General features: G+C 43.7%; 1 protein-coding gene across 3 annotated transcripts in view; it reads left to right on the top strand.

The window, feature by feature from the left end:
* The window catches only part of CAPZA2 (capping actin protein of muscle Z-line subunit alpha 2), a 68,797-nt gene that overhangs the window by 16,681 nt on the left and 27,202 nt on the right, over positions 1-24,914 (top strand). For all 3 annotated transcript variants that reach the window (XM_079786010.1, XM_079786009.1, XM_079786011.1), the window contains 3 exons: positions 4,285-4,348; positions 13,913-13,964; positions 24,698-24,761. In XM_079786010.1, coding sequence (XP_079642136.1) covers positions 4,285-4,348; positions 13,913-13,964; positions 24,698-24,761 — 180 coding nt within the window. The remainder of the gene's footprint in view (positions 1-4,284; positions 4,349-13,912; positions 13,965-24,697; positions 24,762-24,914) is intronic.

The following is a 24,914-nucleotide window of genomic DNA, read 5'->3' as shown; positions in this document are numbered from 1 at the left end:
TATTTCTATCTCTCCCTCTCCCTTCCTCTCTGAAATCAATAAAAATATATTTTAAAAAAATAAAATAAAATGTTATTTCAACTTTTCCTGTCCTCCCTTCCAATTCATTGGAATATAGGAAACTAGATAAACACACTTTTATAAATTTATATCTGAAGTAAAAATGAAGATCTATGAAGAACTTTCTCATACCGTTGTAACATTTACACTATATATATGTATGTGTATATATATATATATATATATATATATATATATATACATATACATACATATATATATACACACACACACACACATACACACACACACACACACACACACACACACACATAACTAGAGGCCCAGTACAGAGATTCGTGCACCAGTGGGGTCCCTCGGCCTGGCCTGTGCCCTCTCGCAATCTGGGACCCCTTGGGGGATGTTGAAGAGGCGGTTTCAGCCTGATCCCCACAGGCCAGGCCAAGGGACCCTAACCGGTGCCAAATCCGTGCACCAGGCCTCTAGTATGCATATAAGATCTTTGGTTAATCTCTTCTGGCCCTCCCCCTGCCCCCTTCCCTCTGAGATTCATCAGTCTGTTCCATGTTTCCATGCCTGTGGTTTCCACTCCTGCGTTGAGTGTCTGCCCCCGGTGGTCAGTGCACATCATAGCTACCGGTCGGACGGTTGCTTAGGCTTTTTTATATATAGATAGATATATGTATACATACATACATATTTATTTGCTTGCTTAACTGAGTTCATTGCTTCCTAGTCCCTAGTTACATATCTTAAATTCAAGCTCCCCCTATAAGTAAGTTCTTGTTTTACCTGTCTCCTCTTCACTGTTGGTAAGGGATGTGTTCCTGCCATGGGGTTATTGGATGGCTGAACACACAACCACCTGACACTGAATAGATGAGATGAACAGCAGTTTATTAATCACATATGCTTATTAGCCTGGGAGAGGGGGACAAAAGCATGCAATGCAGGGCCACATGGGAGTTGCACTCCAGGACAGAGAGAGGCCATGGGATTTGTCATATCAAGAGGCTAGCGTGATCCCTGGTTCCACCAGATGATGTGATTGGTTTATTTTAATAATTCTGATGGCTGCTATTCAGGCATAAGCAGGAAGTGTGCCTGTTCCCTGTGATAAAGAGATTTATTTATCTGGCCAGGGGACCTTATCTGCAGGAGCAGAGTAAGGAGGGGAACTTGGTGTTAGGCCATTCAAGGTCCACACAGTTTTCCCCAGATGTCAACACACAAATAATTTTTGGCCTTTATATCACAGGTCTCAATAGTATTCATCCTTTATAAAAAGTATTTGCCAATGATTGCTATGCTAAATAATACATCAAGAAGTTTTTAATAGCATAATTTGATCTTAGAGTTTTCCTTTCTGTATGAACTTTTCTTCTGATAATTTCAAACTTTAAGATATTTTGCTGCTCTATAATTTCGCCACAGATAAAAGATGGCCAAATCATATATATACAGTAATATGGACGCTTGAAAGACAAGAGTTCTTGTTTAAGCGATGAAGTGGTGAGGCTCCAAGTACTGTGATTATGTGGGATGAGAAAAAGAGTAGATAGGTTGTAGGAGCTGAAAAGTGGCAAAAAGGTATAGCTATTATCTGAGTGTTTATCTGTGTTGAGCACTTTCCTAAAGGTCTTATTTACTGCAAATGAGAAAACTGAATTTAGTTTGTTTGTGGTCATACTGGTGATGGGCAGTGGTGCCATAGTCTGAATCCATAGTCTTATTTAAAAGTTTATGTTGTTTAACAGTTACAGTTTGTAGCTTTCAGATATGGGAAATCCTGACATGTCATGCAGTGAGGGGCCATTAGATAAATTATTTTAAGCAGAAAAAAGCAAACATGATCAGAATTTACATTGAAAAATATCGGTCTAGTGACCAGGTTAGAAAATGAATTTTAGGGAAAGATGTGACTATAGGCAGGGCAACTATTGTCACAACCGAGGAACAAAGTAACTGAGTCTGAATGGAGTAGAATCAAAGATAATTGGATTTGAGCAGGAGAGCTAGACATCATTGTTCATGTGACTGACTGGGAGAGGGAATTTTATCAAGAACAGGAGTGGGTTTGGGTGACAACTGTCTGAGAAGTATCTTTGAAGCTTTGTGATGGAGATTTCTAATAGATCAATAATAGTTAGAAAAATGGATCTTAATCTTGAGAGGGTGCGATAGGAGGTGTATAGATTGAAAGCTTTTGTTGTGTGGCAATAATAGAAGCAGAAGCAGTGGAGTTAGATGCATTTACCCAGAGATTTCTTTTGTTCCCGTTCCCATGCTGTGTTGGAAAGCAGCTCTGTGAAAAGCCTTGGACTTCTTTATTCAAATTCCCATTCTGGATCTCTGTTTTCCCTTTAATAAAATAAGGGTAATAAACAGCTATCTCAGAGAATAATTGTACATAATATTTTATATAACAGAGGCAAGGGTTTGAGAAAGTTAAGAAATTACATATTTTATTTCCATTAGTTTACCTATTGAAAATGGAGATTTGTAGAAGTTAAAAAAAAAATTAAGACGTATGCAGATTATTTGTTTTGGCTTACTAGTAGATAAAAACCAGATTTTAATTGTACATTGCCACCATGCAGCTAGGAATCTAGCTTTTTCTCCTGCTAAAACTAGTTTTTGAGGTGAGCAGAATCAAGTAGAAAATGAAGTGATGATTTCCAAGTCAGGAGAAAGGAGGTCAATGTGTGTGAAGTGAAAGCTCTGCACGAAAAACTAACATGTAATGTGAAAATGTCTGTGTTTTAGAGCTGTTTTTAAGAATACTGGTTTGGCTCAGTGGATAGAGCGTTGGCCTATGGACTGTAGGGTCTGGGTTCGATTCCAGTCAAGGGCGCTTGCCTCGATTGCGGGCTCGATCCCCAGTAGGGAGCTTGCAAGAGACAGCTGATCAATGATTCTCTCATCATTGATGTTTCTCTTTCTCTCTCTCTCTGTTCCTCTCTGAAATCAATAAAAATATATCTAAAAAAGAAAATTTGATGGAATTTGCCATTGAAGCTGTTTGGTCCTTAATGTTTTTCTTTTGGAAGGTTCTTGATTACTGATTTAAGGTTCAGATTTTCCATTTCATTATGATTTCGTCTTGGCAGGTTGTTTTAGAAATTGCCAATTTCTTCTAAATTGTCCAATTTTTTTGTCTTATAATTGTTTATAGTAGTCTGATATGATCCTTTGTATTTCTGTGGTATCATTTATAACAGTTCCTCTTTCATTTCTGATTTTATCTGAGTCATTTCTTTTTTTTCTTGGTGAGTCTAACTAAAATAAAAAGTCTTGTCAATCTTTTCAAAGAACTAGCTCTTAGTTTTATTGATCTCTATTTTATCTGTATCATTTATTTCTGCTCTAATTTTTGTTATTCTTTCTACTAACTAGGCTTTATTTGTTCTTTTGTAATTTTTTGTAATGTAAAGTTAGGTTGTTATAGAGACTTTCATATATTTTATCTACATTCAGCCTATACATTATGATTATAACTAGAGGCCCAGTGCACGAAATCGTGCACGGGTAGGTCCCTACATCTAGCCTGCAATCAGGGCCATCTTCTGCCCACTCGCCAGTCCGCATTCTCGCCCCGCCGCCTCTACCTCAGTTCCCCGTGATTTCCTGTTGGCCATCCAACAATCGGAGCCTGCGGGCCGGGGAGAGGGACCCACTTGCCAGTCCCGCCCCACCGCCACCCACCCCAGTTCTCAATGATTCCCCGTTGGCCATCCAGCGATCAGAGCTTGTAGGCTGGGGGGAGGGACCAAGAGGTCTGCCTTCTGCCTGCTTGTCAGTCCCCAGTCCCACCCCACTGCCACCCACCCCGGTTCCCTGTGGTTCTCTATTCACCATGATCGGAGCGGGTGGGCCGGAGGGAGGGACCAAGAGGTCTGCCTTCCGCCTGCTAGCCAGTCCCCAGTCCCGCCCCGCAGCCACCCACCCCGGTTCCCTGTGGTTCCCCGTTGGCCATCCAGCAATCGGAGCCTGCGGGATGGGGGGAGGGACCAAGAGGTGGTCAGTGCACCTCATAGCAACTGGTCGATCGGTCGTTCCAGTCGTTACGCCATTATGGTCGTTGGCCGTTTATTATATGGGATAGTAGTAAATGATTAAAACAATAATAAACTTTAGGTGGTTGGGTGAATTTTCTTAAGCCATCTTTAATGGAATTTTAAAATAGTATAATTTTGAATTTTTTGTTTTTGTTTTGATAGAGGCCTATGCTATGGGACATTTATATCTTCATTTCTATTTTAGGTGCGTATAGCAGCAAAATTCATCATTCATGCTCCTCCTGGAGAATTTAATGAGGTGTTTAATGGTAAGTGTTTAATTCATAATATTAAGACTTAATATATTAAGCACTCTTTTTAAAAAGAGTAAATGGCATAACCAAAATAATTACGCTAAGGGGAATATGTAGAGAACTATTTTTTCCATTACAGTGAATATTTTTGTCAGTCTGGATATTGTTATGGCTAGGATATAATGTTTTTACTAGTAAGCTACACATGATAATTATGTTTGAATAAATTAATCCCCTTAAAATAAAATTTATTTTAAAAAGCAAGAAAATTTTAATTTTAACTATTTTTTGGAATTGGGAAATTCATTTTTGTATTTCTCTTTTTAAAAAAAAATGTTTTTGTTAATTTCAGAGAGAGGAAGGGAGAGGGAGATAGAAATATCAGTGATGAGAATCATTGATCAGCTGCCTACTAGCAATCAAACCCACAACCCGGGCATATGCCCTGACCAGGAATTGAACCTTAAGCTCCTGGTTCATGGGTCAGTGCTCAACCACTGAGCCACACTGATTAGGCCATTTTTTTATTTTTGTAAAGAAAAACATACTGGATTAATATGAGAAGCCAAAAAGAGGGGGAAAAACATTGTTAGAAGATTACAGCACATGTAAAAATAATTCGTTATTTAAATTATATCTCATAAATTAGTTTACAGTGTGCCTTTTATAAACCTCACTTTTTTATAATTATTCATCTATAAATAAAAAATTGAAACTATTAAATTTACAGGAATTCCTGGTTGCTGTAAAAGCTGTTACGATAGCTTCTCTTTAACACTAAGAATAACATGGTTAAAACAATTGCCAGGAATATGGCCTGTAGTGATCTTTTTATAAAACTTTCCTTAAGCAGTTTTAAGACTAACCTACCACAAACATTTTACATGTGTTATTTCTACCTCATCTATTTGGCCTTCACCATGTCTTAAATTAAAATTAATTTACACAGGACTTTTTTATTTCATTTTTTTAAACATTCTACCCCACAGTAAACTATTTAAACATGTTTATTAGGAAGTTTAATCAGTTGCCCTGGCCGGATGATGTCAGTGGTGGTCAAGGGGTTCTCTCTGGCTAGACACAGTACTCTGTGCCCCAGTTCTCATCTTGCTTGTAGGAATGAATTCAAACAAGAGACAACAAATGGCAGCTAAAACAGGAGAGAACTTATTTGTAGGAAAGAAATACACTCAGATAGAACCTGAGTGGGCCACTCAGCTGGCCGAAGCTGAACTGAGTGCCCCGATATTTGGGGGTTTACAGGATTTATTACTCCTAGGGGGGAATGCCCCTAGTCAAGCAGCAAGTCACCCACTCTCACGTCTCAAAAAATGTGCCTTTAAACAATAAGGCTCCTTCATCTAGGTAAGTGGTTCCCAACATGGGGCACATGCCCCACAGGGGGAGCAATTTGATTTTTAAGGGGGGCAATTCAAGAATGAGTTATTATCTGACTTTTTTGCATTTCTTATGGTTCTAGGAGCCTCATATACAGTATATAAATCTATATCGTGACATATTTATACATTTCAGTTGTCTATTACATGTTTAAAACTTTACTTGCTATTTTTTCATATCACTTCATATTATTTTTTTTTAACAATTTCTTAGTGATTTCTTCCTCAATACTTCAACTGTCTTTTCATTCTTTTATTTTTATAGATGCCATGTTCTTAGGAAGCTTGTTTAGACCAAGTGAATGGCCTTTTAGGCTTCCTCCACGTGAATAGGAGTTCACTTTTTTAATAATAAGAATTATATGTCACAGGGTGGGGGCGGACATCAGGATTTTAGAGATGCTTAGGTGGGGCATGGCCAAAAAAAAGTTGGGAACCACTGATCTAATTGCTATGCTACCAGTCAGGCCACGTCCTGGAGGGCTCTGAATCTTTCCTGTTCACATAGGGGCCTGCCGCCTCCATTGTCTATTTGCAGTTTGTCACTTCCAGCACTTACTTCCTCTAAGCCCCAGCTACCTCTCCCAGACTCTCCCTTTCTATCTACCTATTCTTAACAGAGCTTGTTGTCCCAATAAGCTAAGGTTGTGTGTTTGATCCCCAGTCAGGGCACATACAAGAAAGAGTCAACCAAGGAATACATGAATAGATGGAACGAGTTGATATTTCTCTCTCTGTGTCTCCCTCCCTAAAAGTCAATAAATTAAAAAAAAATTTTTTAAAGAAATTTAATCAGTTGTTTTCATTCATAGTGTAAGACCAGTTTTTAACCAGTGTGCTGCAAGAATTTTTAAAACATGTAATATCTATTTAATCAGGGGCACTAGCCGCTTTTCCCTTAGGTTGTCAAATTAAAAAATGACAACAGCCAACACAATAGCCATTCAATGTGAATAAATCAAAATTATACCTATTTTTTTGTCTGATTGGCAAAAAGTATAACATTTTTTGGTGTGCCCCAGGATTTTAATAACTACTTTATATGTGCTATGAGATTTAAAAAGTTGAAAGTCATTGGTGTAACCAATAATGAAATCTCACCTCAGAAAAAATTAAGTTTGAGAGGCAAAAATAGTAGAAAGTTAAAACTAGTCTTTAAAATTCCTTAAATCATCTACAAACTATAATAACATATTATTTAATGTATGCAGTTACATATAGTAATTCTTATGAATTTAAAAATTTAACCACTGAGCTAAAATTAGAGGAAGAATGGAAAGTCTACATCGTAAAAATGAATCTGGAAATTAAAATAATTTTACCTTTTAAGATAATTATAAAATCTACTAGAAGCCTGATGCACGAAGATTCGTGCTAGAATGGACTTTCTTTTTCCTGGTTGCCGGCACTGCCTTTCCACTCCAGCCCAGCCCCTTTCCGCTCAGGCCCCGGAGCCTCCTCTTTCTGCTCCAGCCCCGCCTTCCCACGCTGCCCAGAGGCCCTGAGAGACCAGGGGTGGGGCAGAACATCTGCGTCCCGTGCCCCACCCCCCGTCACTTGGCGCCTGCGTATGCAAATGAACTGCCATCTTTGTTGGGTTAATTTGCATATCACTCCTGATTGGCTGGTAGTGTAGCTGAGGTATGGTCAGTTTACATGTTTGTCTATTATTAGGTAAGACTAGAGGCCCGGTGCACAGGATTCACGCACTGATGGGGGACATGGCCTGTGGGGGGATCAGCCCACTGTAGGAGCACGGCTCATCCCAGTCAGCTGAGCGGTTGTGGACCCACCCTCTGAGTAGCTGCTCACTGGTCCAGCATCTTCTGTGGAGCTTGAGCACTCACCTCTCCAGCGGATCTGGTCGGGGCCGGGCCCAGGGACAATAGCACTGAGAAGCAGCAGAGTAGGCCTCAGTCCTGCAGCGGCCACAAACCTGCCTCTCAGCTTCCAGGGTCATTTCTGTGAGCCCAGCAACAGCGCTGCATAGCCTGCGGTCCTCCAGAGGACCAGGGAGCGAGGAGGAGGAGCCTAGGGCAAGGAGGCGATGATTGCAGCCCGGGTTCCATCCTGTCAGCCCAGGGTTTGCAGCAGAAGCAGCCGTTCATCCCGGTCAGCCGAGCTGCACCCCCTCTGTGAGAGCGCACTGACCACCAGGGGGCTGCTCCTGTGTTGAGTGTCTGCCCCCTGGTAGTCAGTGCATGTCATAGCAACTGGTCAACCAGTCATTCTGGTCGTTCCACTGTTCAGTCACTGGGCTTTTATTATATAGGACTAGTGGCCCGGTGCATGAAATTCGTGCATGGGGGGTGGGGAGGGTGTTCCTCAGCCCGGCCTGCACCCTCTCCAATCTGGGACCCCTCAGGGGATAACCGGCAGTTGGACATCCCTCTCACAATCCAGAACTGCTGGCTCCTAACTGCTCGCCTGCCTGACTGATTGCCCCTAACTTCTGCCTGCCAGCCTGATTGTCCCTAACTGCTCCCCTGCTGGCTTGATTGCCCCTAACCATCTCTGCCTTGGCCCCGCATCCAAGACCCAGGATTCCCTCCTCCAGCCGACCACAGGCACCCAGAATCCGGGCTTCCCTCCCTCTGGTCAGCCATAGGTCCCCAGGCCGGCTGCAGCCACGGGGGATGGTGGGCAGGTGGCTTCGCCTGGGCTTCAGCCTCAAGTGCTGGTGCCCGGGACCGCGGGGTGGGCGGCTTCTCCGTCTCCCGGGCCACAGCCAGCCGCAGGTACTGGTGCCAGGGACTGCGGGGTGGGCGGCTTCTCCGTCTACCAGGCTATAGCCAGCCACAGGTGCTGGCGCCTGGACCGCAGATGGGTGACTTCTCTGGCTGGCTGCGGCCTGGGATCACAGGGCAGGCGGCTTCTTCGTCTCCCGGGCTGCAGCCAGCCTCAGGCGCTGGTGCCCGACTTCTCCAAACCCCACAGGCACGGAGCAGCGGGGGGGCGGAGCTGCTGCCATGTTTTCAGGTTAATTTGCATACTCACTTTGATTGGCTGGTAGCATAGCGGAGTGACAGTAATTTGCATGTTTCTCTTTTATTAGTGTAGCTAGTAGGGAATTTAGAAGTTGAAGAAAATTGAAAAGTATTTCTTCTTCCCTTAGGTTTAATTTCTGTTTTAATATTCAGCCTCTATAAACTAAATACATGTTAATACATTTGATGGTTGGGGCATTTAAAAAGATACAGTTTCCTATCCTGAGGTCCAGAAGTTGGTAGATCTGTGCTGAGACTCTGAAATATGTACCTTTCATTTTTTTAAGCCATCCATCCACTACCCTATGGTTTCATGTGTAGCTTGGCTTAGAACCACAACCTAATAATCCCTTCTTTAAGAGTAGTATTTTATTCATATTCTCTATTTCACTTTACTCTCCTTATGATAAAAGCATGGGCTTTCCCCCCCTCCCCAGAATAAAGCTAAGTTGATCAGATAGATTCTGCTTTTAAATTATTTTCCTATTTAAAACTGGTAAAGAGCCCTGGCTGAGTGGCTCAGTTGGTTGGAGCATTGTCCCATACACCATAAGGTTTCAGGTTTGATTCCTGGTCAGGGCACATACCTAGGTTACAGGTTCCATCCCAGCGTACAGGAGGCAACAGATTAATGGATGTTTCTCTCTCTCGCTCTTTCCTCTCTCTAAAAATCAATAAAAATCCCTAGCCAGTTTGGTTCAGTGGTTGGAGTGTCGGCAAACTGAAGTCCCAGGTTCGATTCTGGTCAAGGACCATACCTTAGTTGCAGGTTCTATCCCTGGCCCTAATCCGGGTGCATGTGGGAGTCAGCCAATCAATGTGTCTCTCTTACATCGATATTTCTCTCTCTCTGTCTCTCCCCCTCCCTTCCACTCTCTCTCAAAATCAATGGAAAAAAATATACTCTGGTGAGGATTAACATAAATAAATATTTTAAAAAAACGTATCTTTCCGTGAGGTTTTATTAAAAATATATTTTTATTGATATCAGAGAGGAAGGGGGAGGGAAATAGAGATAGAAACATCAGTGATGAGAAAGAATCATTGATCAGCTGCCTCCCGCACAGCCCCCACTAGGGATTGAGCCTGAAACGTAAGCATATGCCCCCCCGAGGGATCCCAGATTGCGAGAGGGAGGTTCTAAGGTGACGCACCCCAGAATCGGGCTCCCTCCTCTCTGATTCTGGGGTGCGTCACCCAAGAACCACCACTGCCAAGTCACCGCAGCTCAGTAGCTCCTGCATTGAGTGTCTGCCCCCTGGTGGTTAGTGCGCAACATAGCTACCAGTTAGAGCTTCTGCCCCCTGGTGGTCATTGCGCGTCATAGCTACTGGTCTGATAGTTGGACGGTCGCTTGTCCTTTTATATATATACTAGAGGCCCAGTGCATGATTGAATCATGCACGTGTGGGGGGGGGGGGGCGGGGAGCTGGGTGCCTGTCCGCTAGTGCACCAGGCCTTTCAGAAGCCTCCGGCATGGCGGAGGCTTCTGAAAGGCCTGGTGCCTGAGCGGACAGGCACCCAGCTCCCACGCTTTTGCTTTTTTTTTTTTTTTAAATATATTTTATTGATTTTTTTACAGAGAGGAAGGGAGAGGGACAGAGAGCCAGAAACGTCGATGAGAGAGAAACATCGACCAGCTGCCTCCTGCACATCCCCCACTGGGGACGTGCCCGCAACCAATGTACATGCCCCCAACCGGAATCGAACCTGGGACCCCCCAGTCCTCAGACCGATGCTCTATCCACTGAGCCTAACCGGTTTCAGCAACGCTTTTGCTTTTGATCGCTGGTGCACCAGGCCTTTCAGAAGCCTCCAGCGTGGCGGAGGCTTCTGAAAGGCCTGGTGCCTGAGTGGACAGGCACCCAGCTCCCACGCTTTTGCTTTTGATTGCAGGGGAGCTGGGTATCTGTCTGCTGGTGCACCAGGCCTTTCAGAAGCCTCCAGCGCGGTGGAGGCTTCTGAAAGGCCTGGTGCCTGAGCAGACAGGCACCCAGCTCCCACGCTTTTGCTTTTGATCGCTGGTGCACCAGGCCTTTCAGAAGCCTCCAGCGCCGCGGAGGCTTCTGAAAAGTCTGGTGCCTGTCCGCTGGTGCACCAGGCCTTTCAGAAGCCTCCGCCCCACCGGAGGCTTCTGAAAGGCCTGGTGCCTGAGTGGACAGGCACCCAGCTCCCCCGCTTTTGATGGTCCGCGGTGGGACGTGAGCTTGCTGCCCCAGAGGCCCCTTCTGTGCCGCAGCACAGCCATGGTGCAGACGCTGAGCTCGAGCTGCTGCTGGCGACGCGAGCTCAGTGTCCCGCTGGCCCAATCAGCCACCCCGAGTCCCGCCCCCCCCCCCGCGCCTCCTGGCCAATCGCGGGCATAGCGAAGGTACGGTCAATTTTCATATTTGTCTATTATTAGGTAGGATACTAGTGGCCCGATGCATGAAATTCGTGCACCGGTGGGGGTTCCCTCAGCCCAGCCTGCACCCTCTCCAATCGGGGACCCCTTGGGGGATGTCCAACTGCTGGTTTAGGCCCAATCCCACAGGGACCACTGTCTCCTAAACGCTCACCTGCCTGCCTGCCTGATCACCCCTAACTCCCTCTGCCTGCCTGCCTGATCACCCCTAACTGTCTCTGCCTGCCTGCCTGATCACCCCTAACTTCCCTCCCCTGCTGGCCTGATCTTGCCCCTAACTGCTCTCCCCTGCCGGCCTGATCACCCCTGACTGCCCTCCCCTGCTGGCCTGATCTCACCCCCCAACTGCCCTCGCCTGCCGACCTGATCTCGCCCCCAACAGCCCTCCCCTGCCGGCCTGATCTTGTCCCCAACTGCCCTCCCCTGCTGGCCTGATCTCGTCCCCAACTGCCCTCCCCTGCCGGCCTGATCTTGCCCCTAACTGCCCTCCCCTGCCAGCCTGATCTCCCCTAACTGCCTCTGCCTGCCTGATTGCCCCTAACTGCCCTCCCCTGATGGCCTGATCTCGCCCCCAACTGCCCTCCCATGCAGTATTGATCTTGCCCCCAACTGCCCTCCCATGCTGGCCTGATCGCCCCTGCCTGCCTCTGCCTTGGCCCCACCACCGTGGCTTTGTCCGGAAGGAAGTTGGACGTCCGAAAGATGGCCGGTCGACCCGGTCTAGTTAGCATCTTACCATTTTATTAGTATAGATTATATAGAATAGGATTGCTTAAATGGGGGGGGAGGGCTTTTTCAGCAGGAGGAGATGCTCTTGACAGACAAAAATACATAATCCCTATATCTGGACTGATAGCCAGCCATATGCACTATACTGCCAAAGCAGTCATTAAAAAATTGAACCACTTTCTTACACCTTATACCAAACAGTTGTTGCCCTTAAAACCCCTCCTCAGCCCCCACCTTAGGTTCTGCCTTCGCAGTTCACCCAGATTAGGTTCTGATTGGTTGGTTTCTATGCCAGTCAGCATCAAAAGCTTCGCCTCCTAGGCAGCCATTGGCTCCTCGCACTTCACCCAGATTTGGTTCTGATTGGTCAGTTTCTATGCCAGTCAGCGTCTCCGGGCCTGGTCAGAGAGGCGGGGCTGATCAGCAGCCGCCCCAGGCTGCTGGCAAGTGGGCTGAAATGCTGACCTCTCGGAGAGAGAGAGAGATTTGGTTGCTGGCAAGGCCCAAAGAGAGAGAGAGAGAGGCAAGGGCTGATCTCCGAGCCTCGCCAGCACCCTGGGGCAGCTGCTGAGCAGCCCCGCCTTTCTCTCTCTCCAAGAGGTCAGCAGTTCAGCCCGCTCGCCAGTCCCCGCCCACCCGAGCCTGCTGCGTGTGCAGCCTGGCGTTCAGTCATCCCTTCAGTCATTTTGGACGTTACAGACCCTGGCTCTTTATATGTATAAATAGATTCTGTTTGGATTTTCCAATAAGAAGTATTTTTAACTAGAGGCCTGGTGCATGAAAATTCATGCACTGGAGGGGGGTGGTCTTTCAGCCCGGCCTGCCTCCAGATCCCTCAGGGGCAGGAGGCAACCCAGGCGATCAGAGGAAGTCAATGCCCCCATCACACCTCTGCTGCTGCCACTGCCGGCAGCGCAAGCCTTGACCAGCCCTGGTTACCTGAGCCTTGGGCCAGCCCTGGACAGCTGGGCAGCTGCCATCCAAGGCTTGCCTGCACCTCAGGTCAGCCCTGGGAGGCTGGGCAGCCGCCATCAGTGGCTTGCCTGCGCCTCCACCAGCCCTGCTGCCTGAGCCTCAGCCAGTGGGGGGTGCAGGAGGACCGGAGTCCCCCAGCAGGGCTGAGGAGACTCCGGCGGCCGCTCCACGCACCCGCCGCCCCCTGGCAGGGCTGAGGGGACTCCAGCGGCAGGCACACGGAGTGGCCCGCCCTGGCTGAGGAATGGAGGATACTCTCAATGACATGAGTTATAATTTCCAATTTGTTGGACACCACAGTCAGGCTTCAGCTTCGGGGGAGAGAGGAAGAGAGGGAAGGGCATCTCGTTGGAGGAGCCTGGGTGAGCTGTCAGTCAGTGGGGAGTGCAGGAGTACCTGAGGACCCTGGCAGGGCTGAGGGGACTCCGGCAGCAGGTGCACGGAGTGGCCAGCCCTGCCCCACTGTGGGCACTGCCATCTTGTGACAGTCAATTTGCATATTACCTCTTTATTATATAGGATGTTATGTTTCAATGATTAATAGGCTAACGTCTGCATAGTAATTGAATATAAAATTAGGACAGAATTAATCTTTTGTTTAAAGATACTCTCAAGACAGAAATGCCTACTTCTGCACTCTGCTCACAAATTTCTTGTTTAATCACATTTCTATAGAGCAAATTCATTTGAAACTTATGATAGTATTGTCTAAGTAAAGGCATGGTGCTAAGTCTTTTGCAGATCTTATCACACCATCTTTTTGGTATAGCCTATCTCCACTTTAGTTCTTTGGAGATACATTACAGTCTGCCTTCATTAACTAATAACTTATATTTGTATTTCATTTCCTCTTCTGTTTCCTAACCAATTTTTAAATTAGTACCATGATGTGTTTTTGTGGTTATTTTGGCCTTCAGAGTGATGTTTTTTGTTTTTCTGCTTATTTTGGCTGTCAGAGTGATATTTTGATGTTGCTTACATCTTGAGGGGGTGCTGTTAATATGTGACCAAAATAACCATATTCATTACATAGAAATTTCAAACATAGAAAAATAGTAATGTAGAAAACATTATATTTGTTTTTCAGATGTCCGGTTACTGCTTAATAATGATAATCTTCTCAGGGAAGGAGCAGCCCAGTAAGTATTATCTTCTATATATATAAAAGCCTAAGTGACCGAACTTAGGTCAACCGGTCACTATGATGTGCACTGACCACCAGGGGTCAGACGCTCAATGCAGGAGCTGCCCCTGGTGGTCAGTGCACTCCCACAGCCAACCTCCCATGGCCAGCCAACTTCCAGCGGTCCCTCCCTCCAGCCAGCCGGCCCCAATCACCGGCCAGGCCAAGGGACACCACCCCTGCATGGATTTGTTTACCCGGCCTCTAGTATATTAACCTAGTAAAAGTGACTTAGAAAAAAATGTTTTAAAAGTGGTTTTTAAGCACTAATCACTGAAATAGATATTTATATATCCAGTTCAAGATATATATTATTATACGTATGTACTAGGCTAGAAAAACTTTTTTATCACTGAGAGACATAAGGACACAATTATAACATGAAATTCTCTATTCATTGTGTGTTTGGAAGTGGCTTATATACTCAAAACTATTTTTGTCTTTTGCAAAGTTGGATAAAATTATTTTAGAATCTTCGACTTTAAAAATTGTGACTGCTTTCATTTTTATGCAGGTATTACTTTTTGTTTTACCGGTATGTTTAACCCTAATAAGGAATTTTGAGGTTTAGGAGATTTTACTCATCCATAAATATCTAACACTAGAGGCCCGATGCATGAAATTCGTGTAAGGGTAGGCCTTCCTTCCCCCGACTGCTGGCACCAGCTTCCCTCTGGCACCCGGGACCTGGGCTTCCCTCTGGCCGCCAGCAGGCACCTGGACCTTGACTTCCCTCGCAGCCCCAGCTTCGTCCGGAAGGTCATCCGGAAGGATGTCCAGTCTAATTAACATGTTACGCTTTTATTATTGTAGATAGTACCTGACACATATTTACTTAAAATATTTACTGGATTTGTGAGTGATTCAGAGAACTAGCAATTCTAAATCTCAGTACATCATCTTTGAACTAATTATCAGAAAGATGACGTGGCATCACAATCTTAGGATTTTAAAGAAATAAGATTGACTCTTCCCCACAGCCACCTTCCAAAATAAGGTTGGAAAACCCATATTTTTGGCTAACCAACTCCCATTACTCATTTGAAAATAATGAAATTAAACAGATTTTTATGTGCTCTACAATTTAGTATCCAACTATTTACCTACTTTTATCCTAGTGTACTGTCCAATGTATGAAATCCTAATGAGGGAAATTTGCTCTGAGTTTCTATTTGTAACGTTTGAAGGCTTTATCAAGTAAAACTGCCCTTTACAGTTTAATCCTAATGAAGGTAGAGGTTCAACAGACTTCTTGGACCTATCTGATTTTGCTTCTGATTAAATTTCTGTTATTTTTAATAGCCGTTTTTATTATTTTTTATTGTAGGAAAAATATAATAAAAAATTTTCCATTTTTCAATTTTGTTTTTCAATTACAGTTTTATTATAATTTTGCTTTAGTTTCAGGTGTACAGCACAATGGTCAAATAATCATATACTGTACTTTAGAAAGTGATCCCCTCAATATTTCAAGTACCCACCTGGTACTGTTCATAGTTATTATAATATTATTGAATATATTCTCTATCCTGTACTTTATATCCCCATGACTTTTTGTAACTACCAATAATGTTTATCTTTTTAACCACTTTTAGGTGTACAGTTCTCTGGCATTAAGTACATTCACATTGATTGTTGTCTAATCATTACCACCATCTGTCTCCAGAACGTCTTTCATTATCTCAAACCAAAACTCCATACCCTTTAAACAATAATTTCCCATACTTCCCCCAGCCTCTGGCAACCATTGTTCTATTTTTCTGTCCCTGTGAATTTGACTTCTAGGAGCCTCATATAAGTGGAATCAAACAGTATTTGTCCTTTTGTGACTGTTTATTCTACTTAGCATAATGTCTTCAAGGTTTATCCATGTTGTAGCGTGTGTCAGAATTTCCTTACTTTTTAATACTGAAATATATATCACATTTTGTTTATTCATTCATCTGTCAATGGAAACTTGGGTTAATTCCACCCCTATTAATTACTATATTAAAATGCTTTACAAAAATCAGTTTACTTTATATCTTTGACTTCAATTATTTGCTTTTGAGTGAATAGCCACTCTCTCCTAGTTCTTTAAACCTTAAATTATGTGTATATTCAAGTAAAATTAATTTTATTTCTAATACCATATAGCATGTTGACAAAAGTCTTATGAAACTAAAGAAATGCACATCATTTTATGAACTTTCAAATTAAACTTTTCCTCTGAGTTCTCTATTGTAAATAAATTTGTGCATTGTTTCAGCCAAGTGCAAAAAATTAGTAAGTTTTTTTTTGTTTTCCCCAAGTTAAAAAAAAATGAGAAACTTGATTTGTTGAAAGAGAAGAGTTTTTCCCCCTGGCAGACTATGGATTAGGGAGGGTCAGAGAAATATTCATCCTACATAATAAAGAGCTAATATGCAAATGGTCATCACGCTGTCATGCCATAACGGCTCAGACACTCAACACTGGGGAGAGAGGAATGGGGACCAGCCTGGCACAAATGAGCTCATGAGAGAGGAATGGGGACCATCCAGGCAGTGGCCCGGGAGAGGGACAAGCCGCCTGCCCTGTGCTCCCGGCGCCAGTGGTTGCACCTGCGGCCTGCGACAGGGATAAGCCACCCGTCCCGCAGTCCCAGGCGCCAGCAGCTGCATCTGCACCTGCAGCTTGGCAGAGGGACAAGCTGCCTACCCCATGGTCCCAGTCTCCTGCAGCTGTGGCTGGCCCGGGCGAAGCCAGCCCGGGTCCTGGGTGCCTGTGCCCGGCCAGAGGGAGGAAAGCCCAGGTTCCGGGTGCCAGAGGAGGGAATCCTGGATCCCAGGTGCGGGGCAAGGCAGAGGCGGTTAGGGGCTATCAGGCCAGCAGGGGAGCAGTTAGGGGCGATCAGGCAAGCAGACAGGCGAGCGGTTAGGAGCCAATGGTCCCGGATTGCAAGAGGCAGTTGGACATCCCCCGAGGGGTCCCAGATTGGAGAGGGTGCAGGCCAGGCTGAGGGAACCCACCCCCCCTTGCACAAATTTCATGCACCGGGCCTCTAGTTATTATATATTTTTTTTTTTCAAATATATTTTATTGATGTTTTACAGAGAGGAAGAGAGAGGGATAGAGAGTTAGAAACATCGATGAGAGAGAAACATCGATCAGCTGCCTCCTGCACACCCCCTACTGGGGATGTGCCCGCAACCAAGGTACATGCCCTTGACCGGAATCGAACCTGGGACCCTTGAGTCCGCAGGCCGACGCTCTATCCACTGAGCCAAACCGGTTTCGGCTAGTTATTATATAAATGGTATGAAGTGGTCATATATTTGATTAAAAAATAATCGAAGTATTAAATTTTATTTGTCCAAAGAAATGACTAACTGTTGATTATTGTTACATTTAAATTAAATAACTTGGCCTGACCAGTGTTGATCAGTGGTTGAGCATCAGCCTATGAACTGGGAGGTCATGGTTCAGTTCCCAGTAAGGGCACATGCCCGGGTTGTGGACTCGAGCCCCATTGTGGGGTGTGCAGGAGGCAGGTGATCAATGATTCTCTCTCCCTCTCCCTTACTCTCTGAAATCAATAAAAAATATATTTTTTAAAAAATAATGAATAACTTGGATTTGTTCTTAAAAAATTGGAATGTGTGTTACATTTTTATTGTGAACCAAATTTCAGGGGCAGTTATGGTCCATATTTCAAAGATATATACATTGAAATGCCTGATAGTCTGTTTTTTTTTTTTTTAAGAAAAGGAGTCTGTGAGGAAATCAATAACTAATGGTAAAAGATGTTTATATTATAAACCCAAGGAGAAAAACATTAACACCTTTAGTAGAAACTTTAGATTCTCTTTCATGTGGTTATACTCTCAGTAAATGATTGTTAACCAGTTGAACCAATTGAGAAAATATTGATTCTTTTTGTTGACTTCAGTAGTCTTCTTGGTACAGAATATCTCCAAGTAAATATTTCAGTTCATTTTGTAGACATTTGATAACTGTAAGTGCAGAAATACTCCCTTGAGTCAGCGATTTTCAACCTTTTTCATCTCATGGCACACATAAACTAATTACTAAAATTCTGCAGCACACCACAAAATAATATTTTTTGCTGATCTGCCCAGAAAATAGTTATAATTTTGATTCATTCACACCAGTCAACTATTATTGTATTGGCTGTTGTCATTTTTTTATTTGACAACCTAAGGGAAAAGAGGTGAGTACCCCTGACTAAAAAGCCAGGTATTGCATGTTTTAAAAATTATTGCAGCCCACTGGTTGAAAACCACTGTCTTAAATCATTGCTTGACTTTGGAAAAATATTATTCTGGTTCACAGTGTTCTTTCTGTGAAGAAATTTTCAAGCAAAAGTTGTGTTACCTCCATGTCACTGGACTTGGTTCTGAATTACTTTTGAAATAGCTCCAAACCTATTTCACCCTTAAAAGATAATTTATCACTTATGATTGAGGCTGTCCAAAACTACATAAGCTTGAAAAGCATTGTAAAAAATTTATTATAGAACTAGAGGCCGGGTGCACAAAATTCGTGCACTGGGGGGGGAGGGTGCAGCCCAGCCTGCACCCTCTCCAATCTGGGAACCTTCAGGGGATGTCCGACTGCCAGTTTGGGCCCGATCCGGGTATCAGGCCGAAACCGGCAGTCAGACATTTCTCACAATCCTGGACCACTGGCTCCTAAATGCTCATCTGCCTGTCTGCCTGATTGCCCCTAACTGCCCCCGCTGCCAGCCTTATCACCCCTAACCACCTCTGCCTGCCGGCCTGTTCGCTCCTAACTGCCCCCCCTGCCATCCTGGTCAGCCCCAGCTGCCCCCCTGCCAGCCTGGTCTTCCCCACCTGCCCCTACCCCCCCCTGCTGGCCTGGTCGCCCCATGAAGCCTGCTGTTCAGTCATTTGGTCGTCCCTCACTAACCCCCCTGCCGGCCTGGTCACCCCATGCAGCCTGCTGTTCAGTCATTTGGTCGTCCCTCACTAACCCCCCTGCCAGCCTGGTCGCCCCACGCAGCCTGCTGTTCAGTCGTTTGGTCGTCCCTCACTAACCCCCCTGCCGGCCCACACAGCCGCCCCACACAGCCTGCTGGTTGTTACTGTTACTGTGATGGCGTCCCAGAAAATTTGCATATTCCTCTATTATTAGTATAGATATGTCCTAGTGGCCGTTTCACCATAGTAAATGGATAGCCATAGTTTCGTTTCTTCTTCAATTGCATTTTTTATATTGAATTTCTTTTATACATCTCTTTCTCAAATATATGTACTTCTTTTCCTTCTTTCTTCCACCTTTATCATATTGCTTTAATTCTTTTAAACATTTTTTTCTCTTTCTACCTTTTTGTAAGGGGTAAAAACCTGGCTATTATTATTAAGAGTGGTTCTAATTGGGCATCTATACTAAATGACACAAATTTAGTATGCTTTATAGTAAAATTAGACATACTAAAGAATTAGTATTCTCAGTTCTAGCACACATTGAAATATCCAGAAATAGCCTTTATTCAACAGACATGAATGCCAAACTTTACTGTGATGATGAGATGGAATCAGACATCAGGCCAAATGAAGTCAGATATTATCATAATAGAGGCATAACAAAGGCCTTGGAACCCAAAGGAAGAAATTTTTAATTTCCAGTTAAGAGTTAGTATTTTTTTTCTTTGTTTTTAAATTTTTTTCTTTATTGTTGAAAGTATTATAGATGTCCCCCATTTTCCCCCCATTGACCCCCTCTGCCCCTACCTAACCCTCCCAGGCCTTCACCACACTATTGTCTGTGTTCTTGGACTATTCATATATACATGTAAGTTCCCCTGTTAATCTCTCCCCACCCCTACTCTCCATCCTCACTTTTCCTCTGAGATTCCTCAGACTGTTCCATGCTTCTATGTCTCTGGGTTTATTAGAGTTGGTTTTTGAGCTGAGTTTAAATAATGAATACAATTTTAATACTAAATAAGGGGAATAATGTGGCTGAACTGAGGTGAAGAATGTAAGATGTGATTGGTGAATGACTATTGGTAAAGGGTGTAAAAATATAAAGGAACAAATGACTTAAAAATGGATGATTGAGTCCTGACCAGTATCTCAGTGGTTAGAGCATTGGCAATCAGACCAAAGGATATCAGATTTGATTCCCGGTCAGGGGCACATACCTCAGTTGCAGGTCTCCCAGCTCCCATGTGGGAGGCAACCAATCAATGTGTCTCATGTGGATGTCTCTCTCTCTCTCTCTCTCACTCTCTCTCTCTCTCTCTCTCTCTCGCTTGTTCTCCTCCCTTCCACTCTCTAGAAATTAATGGGGAAAATATCCTTGGGTGAGGACTTAAAAAAAAGGATGATTGGACTATAAAACTCTACAAGGGCAGAGAAATCATTGTTTCACTGTGTCTAGTAGAGTGCTTTACATCTTAATATTTGCATAGATGGAGGGTTGGGTGAGTGAATGATGAGTGGGTGGATGGAGTAAGTTTTCTGATCTGGAAGGGACCTTGGAAGTCATTTAGCCAAAACTCTTCTTTTTATAGATGAGGTAAATGGGGCCCATATTAGTAACACGTTTTAAACAAAACATAGGTATTTTATATTGTGACTCCAGAGTTAGTGAGTACCTTTTTAACTGTATGTGTAATTGTCACCTTTTTAACTTGCTTTGGGTATTTTAGTTAAAATTTTATCTATTCATATTCATTGTCTCCTTTTCAGATTCCCTATTATTCCCTTACTAGAGGCCCGTTGCATGAAAATTCATGCACTGGAGGGGGTTCTCTCAGCCCGGCCTGCCCCCTCTCACAGTCCAGGAGCCCTCAGGGGTGGGAGGTGACCTGGCGATCAGGGGAAGGCGACGCCCCCATCACACCTCTGCTGCTGCCACTGCCGGCAGTGCAAGCCTCGGGCCGGCCCTGGGTGGCTGGGCAGCTGCCATCCAAGGCTTGCCTGCGCCTTAGGCCAGCCCTGGGCAGCTGGCAACCACTATCTGAGGCTTGCCAGCGCCTCGGCCAGCCCTGCTTGCCTGAGCCTCATTCAGTGGGGTGTTCAGGAGGACCCGAGGCCCAGGCGGGGCTAAGGGGACTCGGTGGCAGGCACGCAGAGCGGGCGGCCCTGGCTGAGGAATGGAAGATAATCTCAACGACATGAGTTATAATTTCCAATTTGTTGGACACCACAGTCAGGCTTCAGCTTTGGGGGAGGGAGGAAGAGAGGGATGGGCAGCTCGTTGGAAAAGCCTGAGCGAGCTGTCAGTTAGTTAGGGTTGCAGGAAGACCCGAGGCCACTGGGAGGGCTGAGGCCACTCCCCGCTCCTGCCGCCCCCCAGTGGGGCTGAGGGGACTCCTGCGGCAGGCACGCAGAGCTGCCGACCCCGCCCCCACTGTGGGCGCCGCCATCTTGTGATGGTGTGACAATCAATTTGCATGTTACCTCTTTATTATATAGGATTCCTGAATTAATCGATGGAGTCTTTATTATGGGTTAGTAAAAGGCTTAGGACCAAATTACTATCCAAATTTATTATTTAAATAAATCTTTTACTGGAAAATTAATCCTAAATTTTTTTTTTTTTTTTTTTTTTTTTTTTTTTTTTTTTTTTACAGAGAGGAAGAGAGAGGGATAGAGAGTTAGAAACATTGATGAGAGAGAAACATCAATCAGCTGCCTCCTGCACACCCCCTACTGGGTATGTGCCCGCAACCAAGGTACATGCCCTTGACCGGAATCGAACCTGGGACCTTTCAGTCCGCAGGCCGACGCTCTATCCACTGAGCCAAACCGGTTTCGGCTAATCCTAAATTTTAAGTGATTTAGAATACAGCCATGTGCCACTTAACAACAGGGACATGTTTTGAGAAATGTATCATTAGGTGATTTTGTCGTACAGAGTTGTACTTACACAAACCTAGATGGTTTAGCCTACTTACACACCCAGGCTATATGCTGTAACCTCTTATTCCTAGGCTACATACATGTACAGCATGTTATTACACAAAACAACACGATTAAATCAAGCACAAGAGAAATGATACAATCAAGAGACGCGAAAGCAAAATGTCTGAGGCTGCTGGCATAATACAGCACAGTTTTACAGCAAACTTTTTATAAGTAGAAAGAGTACACTCTAACATAAAGTATAGCATAGTAAGTACATAAATGAATATCAGTTGTTTATTATCATTATAAAGTATTATGTACTGTACTTTACATAACTACATGTTACATTTTTATAAGACTTGAGTGCAGTAGGTTTGTTTTACACCAGCATTACTACATTGTGCTATGACATCACTGGGCGATAGGAAATTTTCATCTCCATTTTAATATGGGACCATCATCATATATATATGATTCACCATTGACAGAAATATTCTTACATGGTGTATGACTGTACTTTCTGTTTCTTATTATCTTAAACATACTTTTGAGATAAATTCATTTAAGGATTATTACATGATTGGCTGTATTGAGGCTATTCCCAGGAAAATTAGAATTTTAATGAATTAAGAAAGTCAGAAGTGAATAGGTATTTCTTTCACTATCCCCTCCCTTCATGTGTTTCTCTATATTTATACCCATCTTCTTTGAACACGCAGTGTCCGGAATTTATAACGGGTAATTTAATTCTACTTTGCTATTTTTACATTTACTAGTCTCTCGTTAACTCATCAGTGTTGCTTTGGTCAGCCAAACATTCCTTTCCAGAGGAGACTCAGTAGCTGATACCTGAAAATTCAGTGGATGTCTTGCCATCCAGAGTAATCTGAAAAGCTTCCAAGTAGATTAGATTAGATCTCTTTCATCACCATTTCCTAGTTCTCTGCAGTTCTGGCTGTAGTTGCTTCACTGCCCAATTTGTTGTACACACTGCTGCCAAATTAATCTTTTTTAGTAGTTCTAGCTTATCCTTTCTCAAAACACTTCTCTGACTATTCTTTGCCTCCCAAATGAAGTAATTATTCCATCATTCAAGCCTTTTAATTCAGTAAATATAACCAAACACTTGCTATTGTGCTAGGCGTTGAGCTTGGTGCTTTCTGTGATGTTGAACCTAACCTATTGTGTCTTTTGCTCATCTTGGTCCTTGTCATTGAAATACTAGTATTCTTCCCCCCTCCCCCATCCTCCAGTTTCTTTAAGACCAGAGAGCCTACCTATTATTTCAGAGCCATTTCTCAGTATCACATCCATTATAAAGTGACTCCTAATTTTTTCCCTTCTTACCCTTACTTCAGCAGAATGTAATTTAAATATATATATATTCTCCATAATGCTTTACTGGTCATTGTCTTATGTGCTTTCTATTCTGTCTTATATTTGTTTATCTATTATCTCTCCTATTCAACTGTAAGACCTTTTATTATAAGATCAGTCCAATTGCTCTTTACTCTCTCAAGCACCTACTTTGTTCCCTGGTATGTTTTATACTAAATATATGCCTGACTAATTGGATATGTATATTATATTATAGAGGGTTAACCTTTATTTTCAGGGTTTTGAATTAAAAGACTAATTACGTTAACTGATTTAATTTTCTTTTGCTAAACATTGAAAGCTGGATATCATTCATCAGTTTTTAAAATATAAGATCATGCACTGGCTTGTTTGGCTCAGTGGATAGAGCATCGACCCATGGACTGAAGGGTCCTGGGTTCAATTCCAGTTAAAAGCATGTACCTTGGTTGCAGACTCGATCTCTGGCCCCAGTTGGGCACCTATGGGAGGCAACCAATCATTGTATCTCTCTCACATCTATATTTGTCTGTGTTTCTCCCCCTCCCTTACACCCTCTCTAAAAATCAATGGGAAAAATATCCTTGGATGAGGATTAACAAGTGTGTGTATATATATATATGTATATATATATATGTATGTATGTATGTATATACTAATAAAAGGGTAATATGCTAATTAGACTAGATAGACCGGACATCTTTTGGATAAAGCCGCAGCGGCTGTGGCTACGAGGTCCAAGGAGGGCCAGCAGCAGCAATGGTGGGGTGATGGGGGCGGCGCCTTCCCCTGATCTTCCTGGTTGCCTCCCGCAGATGGAGGCCAGACTGCAGCTTAGGCCTAAGCCATCAGTAAAACATCCCCTGAGGGCTCCCAGACTGTGAGAGGGGACAGGCCAGGCTGAGGGAACCCCCACCCCCCCCCCCAGTGCACGAATTTTTGTGCACAGGGCCTCTAATATATATATATATATACACACACACACACACACACACACACACACACACACACACACTGAGTGGCCAGATTTTTATGATCTCTGAACGCATAATAATCTGGCCACTCAGTGTGTGTGTGTGTGTGTGTGTTAGAGGCCTGGTGCATGAATTCGTGCATGGGTGGGGCCCGGCCAGCCTGGCCAGGGGAGGGGATATGGGCGGTTGGCCGGCCTGCCTGCTGGTCGAACTCCTGCTCAAAGGGACAATTTGCATATTAGCCTTTTATTATATAGGACATATACTGAGTGTCCAGATTATTATGCATTCAGAGATCATAATAATCTGGCTACTCACTGTGTGTGTATGAATGTGTGTATATATATAACACACATACATACACACACAGTAATGGAGAGTTATAATTTTATTTAACGTGCCATGTGACTTTTGTTGACAGGTGAATTGTCTGACTGTGATTTTTTTAAAGGGGTATTAAATAAGTAATTTTAAGTAATTGGCCTGTTTCTTTTTTTTAGTGCATTTGCACAGTATAACTTGGACCAGTTTACTCCAGTAAAAATTGAAGGTTATGAAGATCAGGTATGTTTCATATAAACATGTGATCTGGCTGTTTGTTTCATTTACAATGGTTAATATCCTGTAAGAATTGTGAAGTGACATAAAAAAATGTGTTCTAAGATTTTAGAAAATAATTGCTCTAAATCTACTTTTTTGTTTTTAGAGCAAAAACTT

The sequence above is a fragment of the Cnephaeus nilssonii genome, assembly GCF_951640355.1.
Source record: "Cnephaeus nilssonii genome assembly, chromosome: 12".
Taxonomy (NCBI): Eukaryota; Metazoa; Chordata; class Mammalia; order Chiroptera; family Vespertilionidae; genus Cnephaeus; species Cnephaeus nilssonii.
Note: the sequence above shows the minus strand (reverse complement) of the source record. Positions and strands in the feature narration are given on the sequence as shown.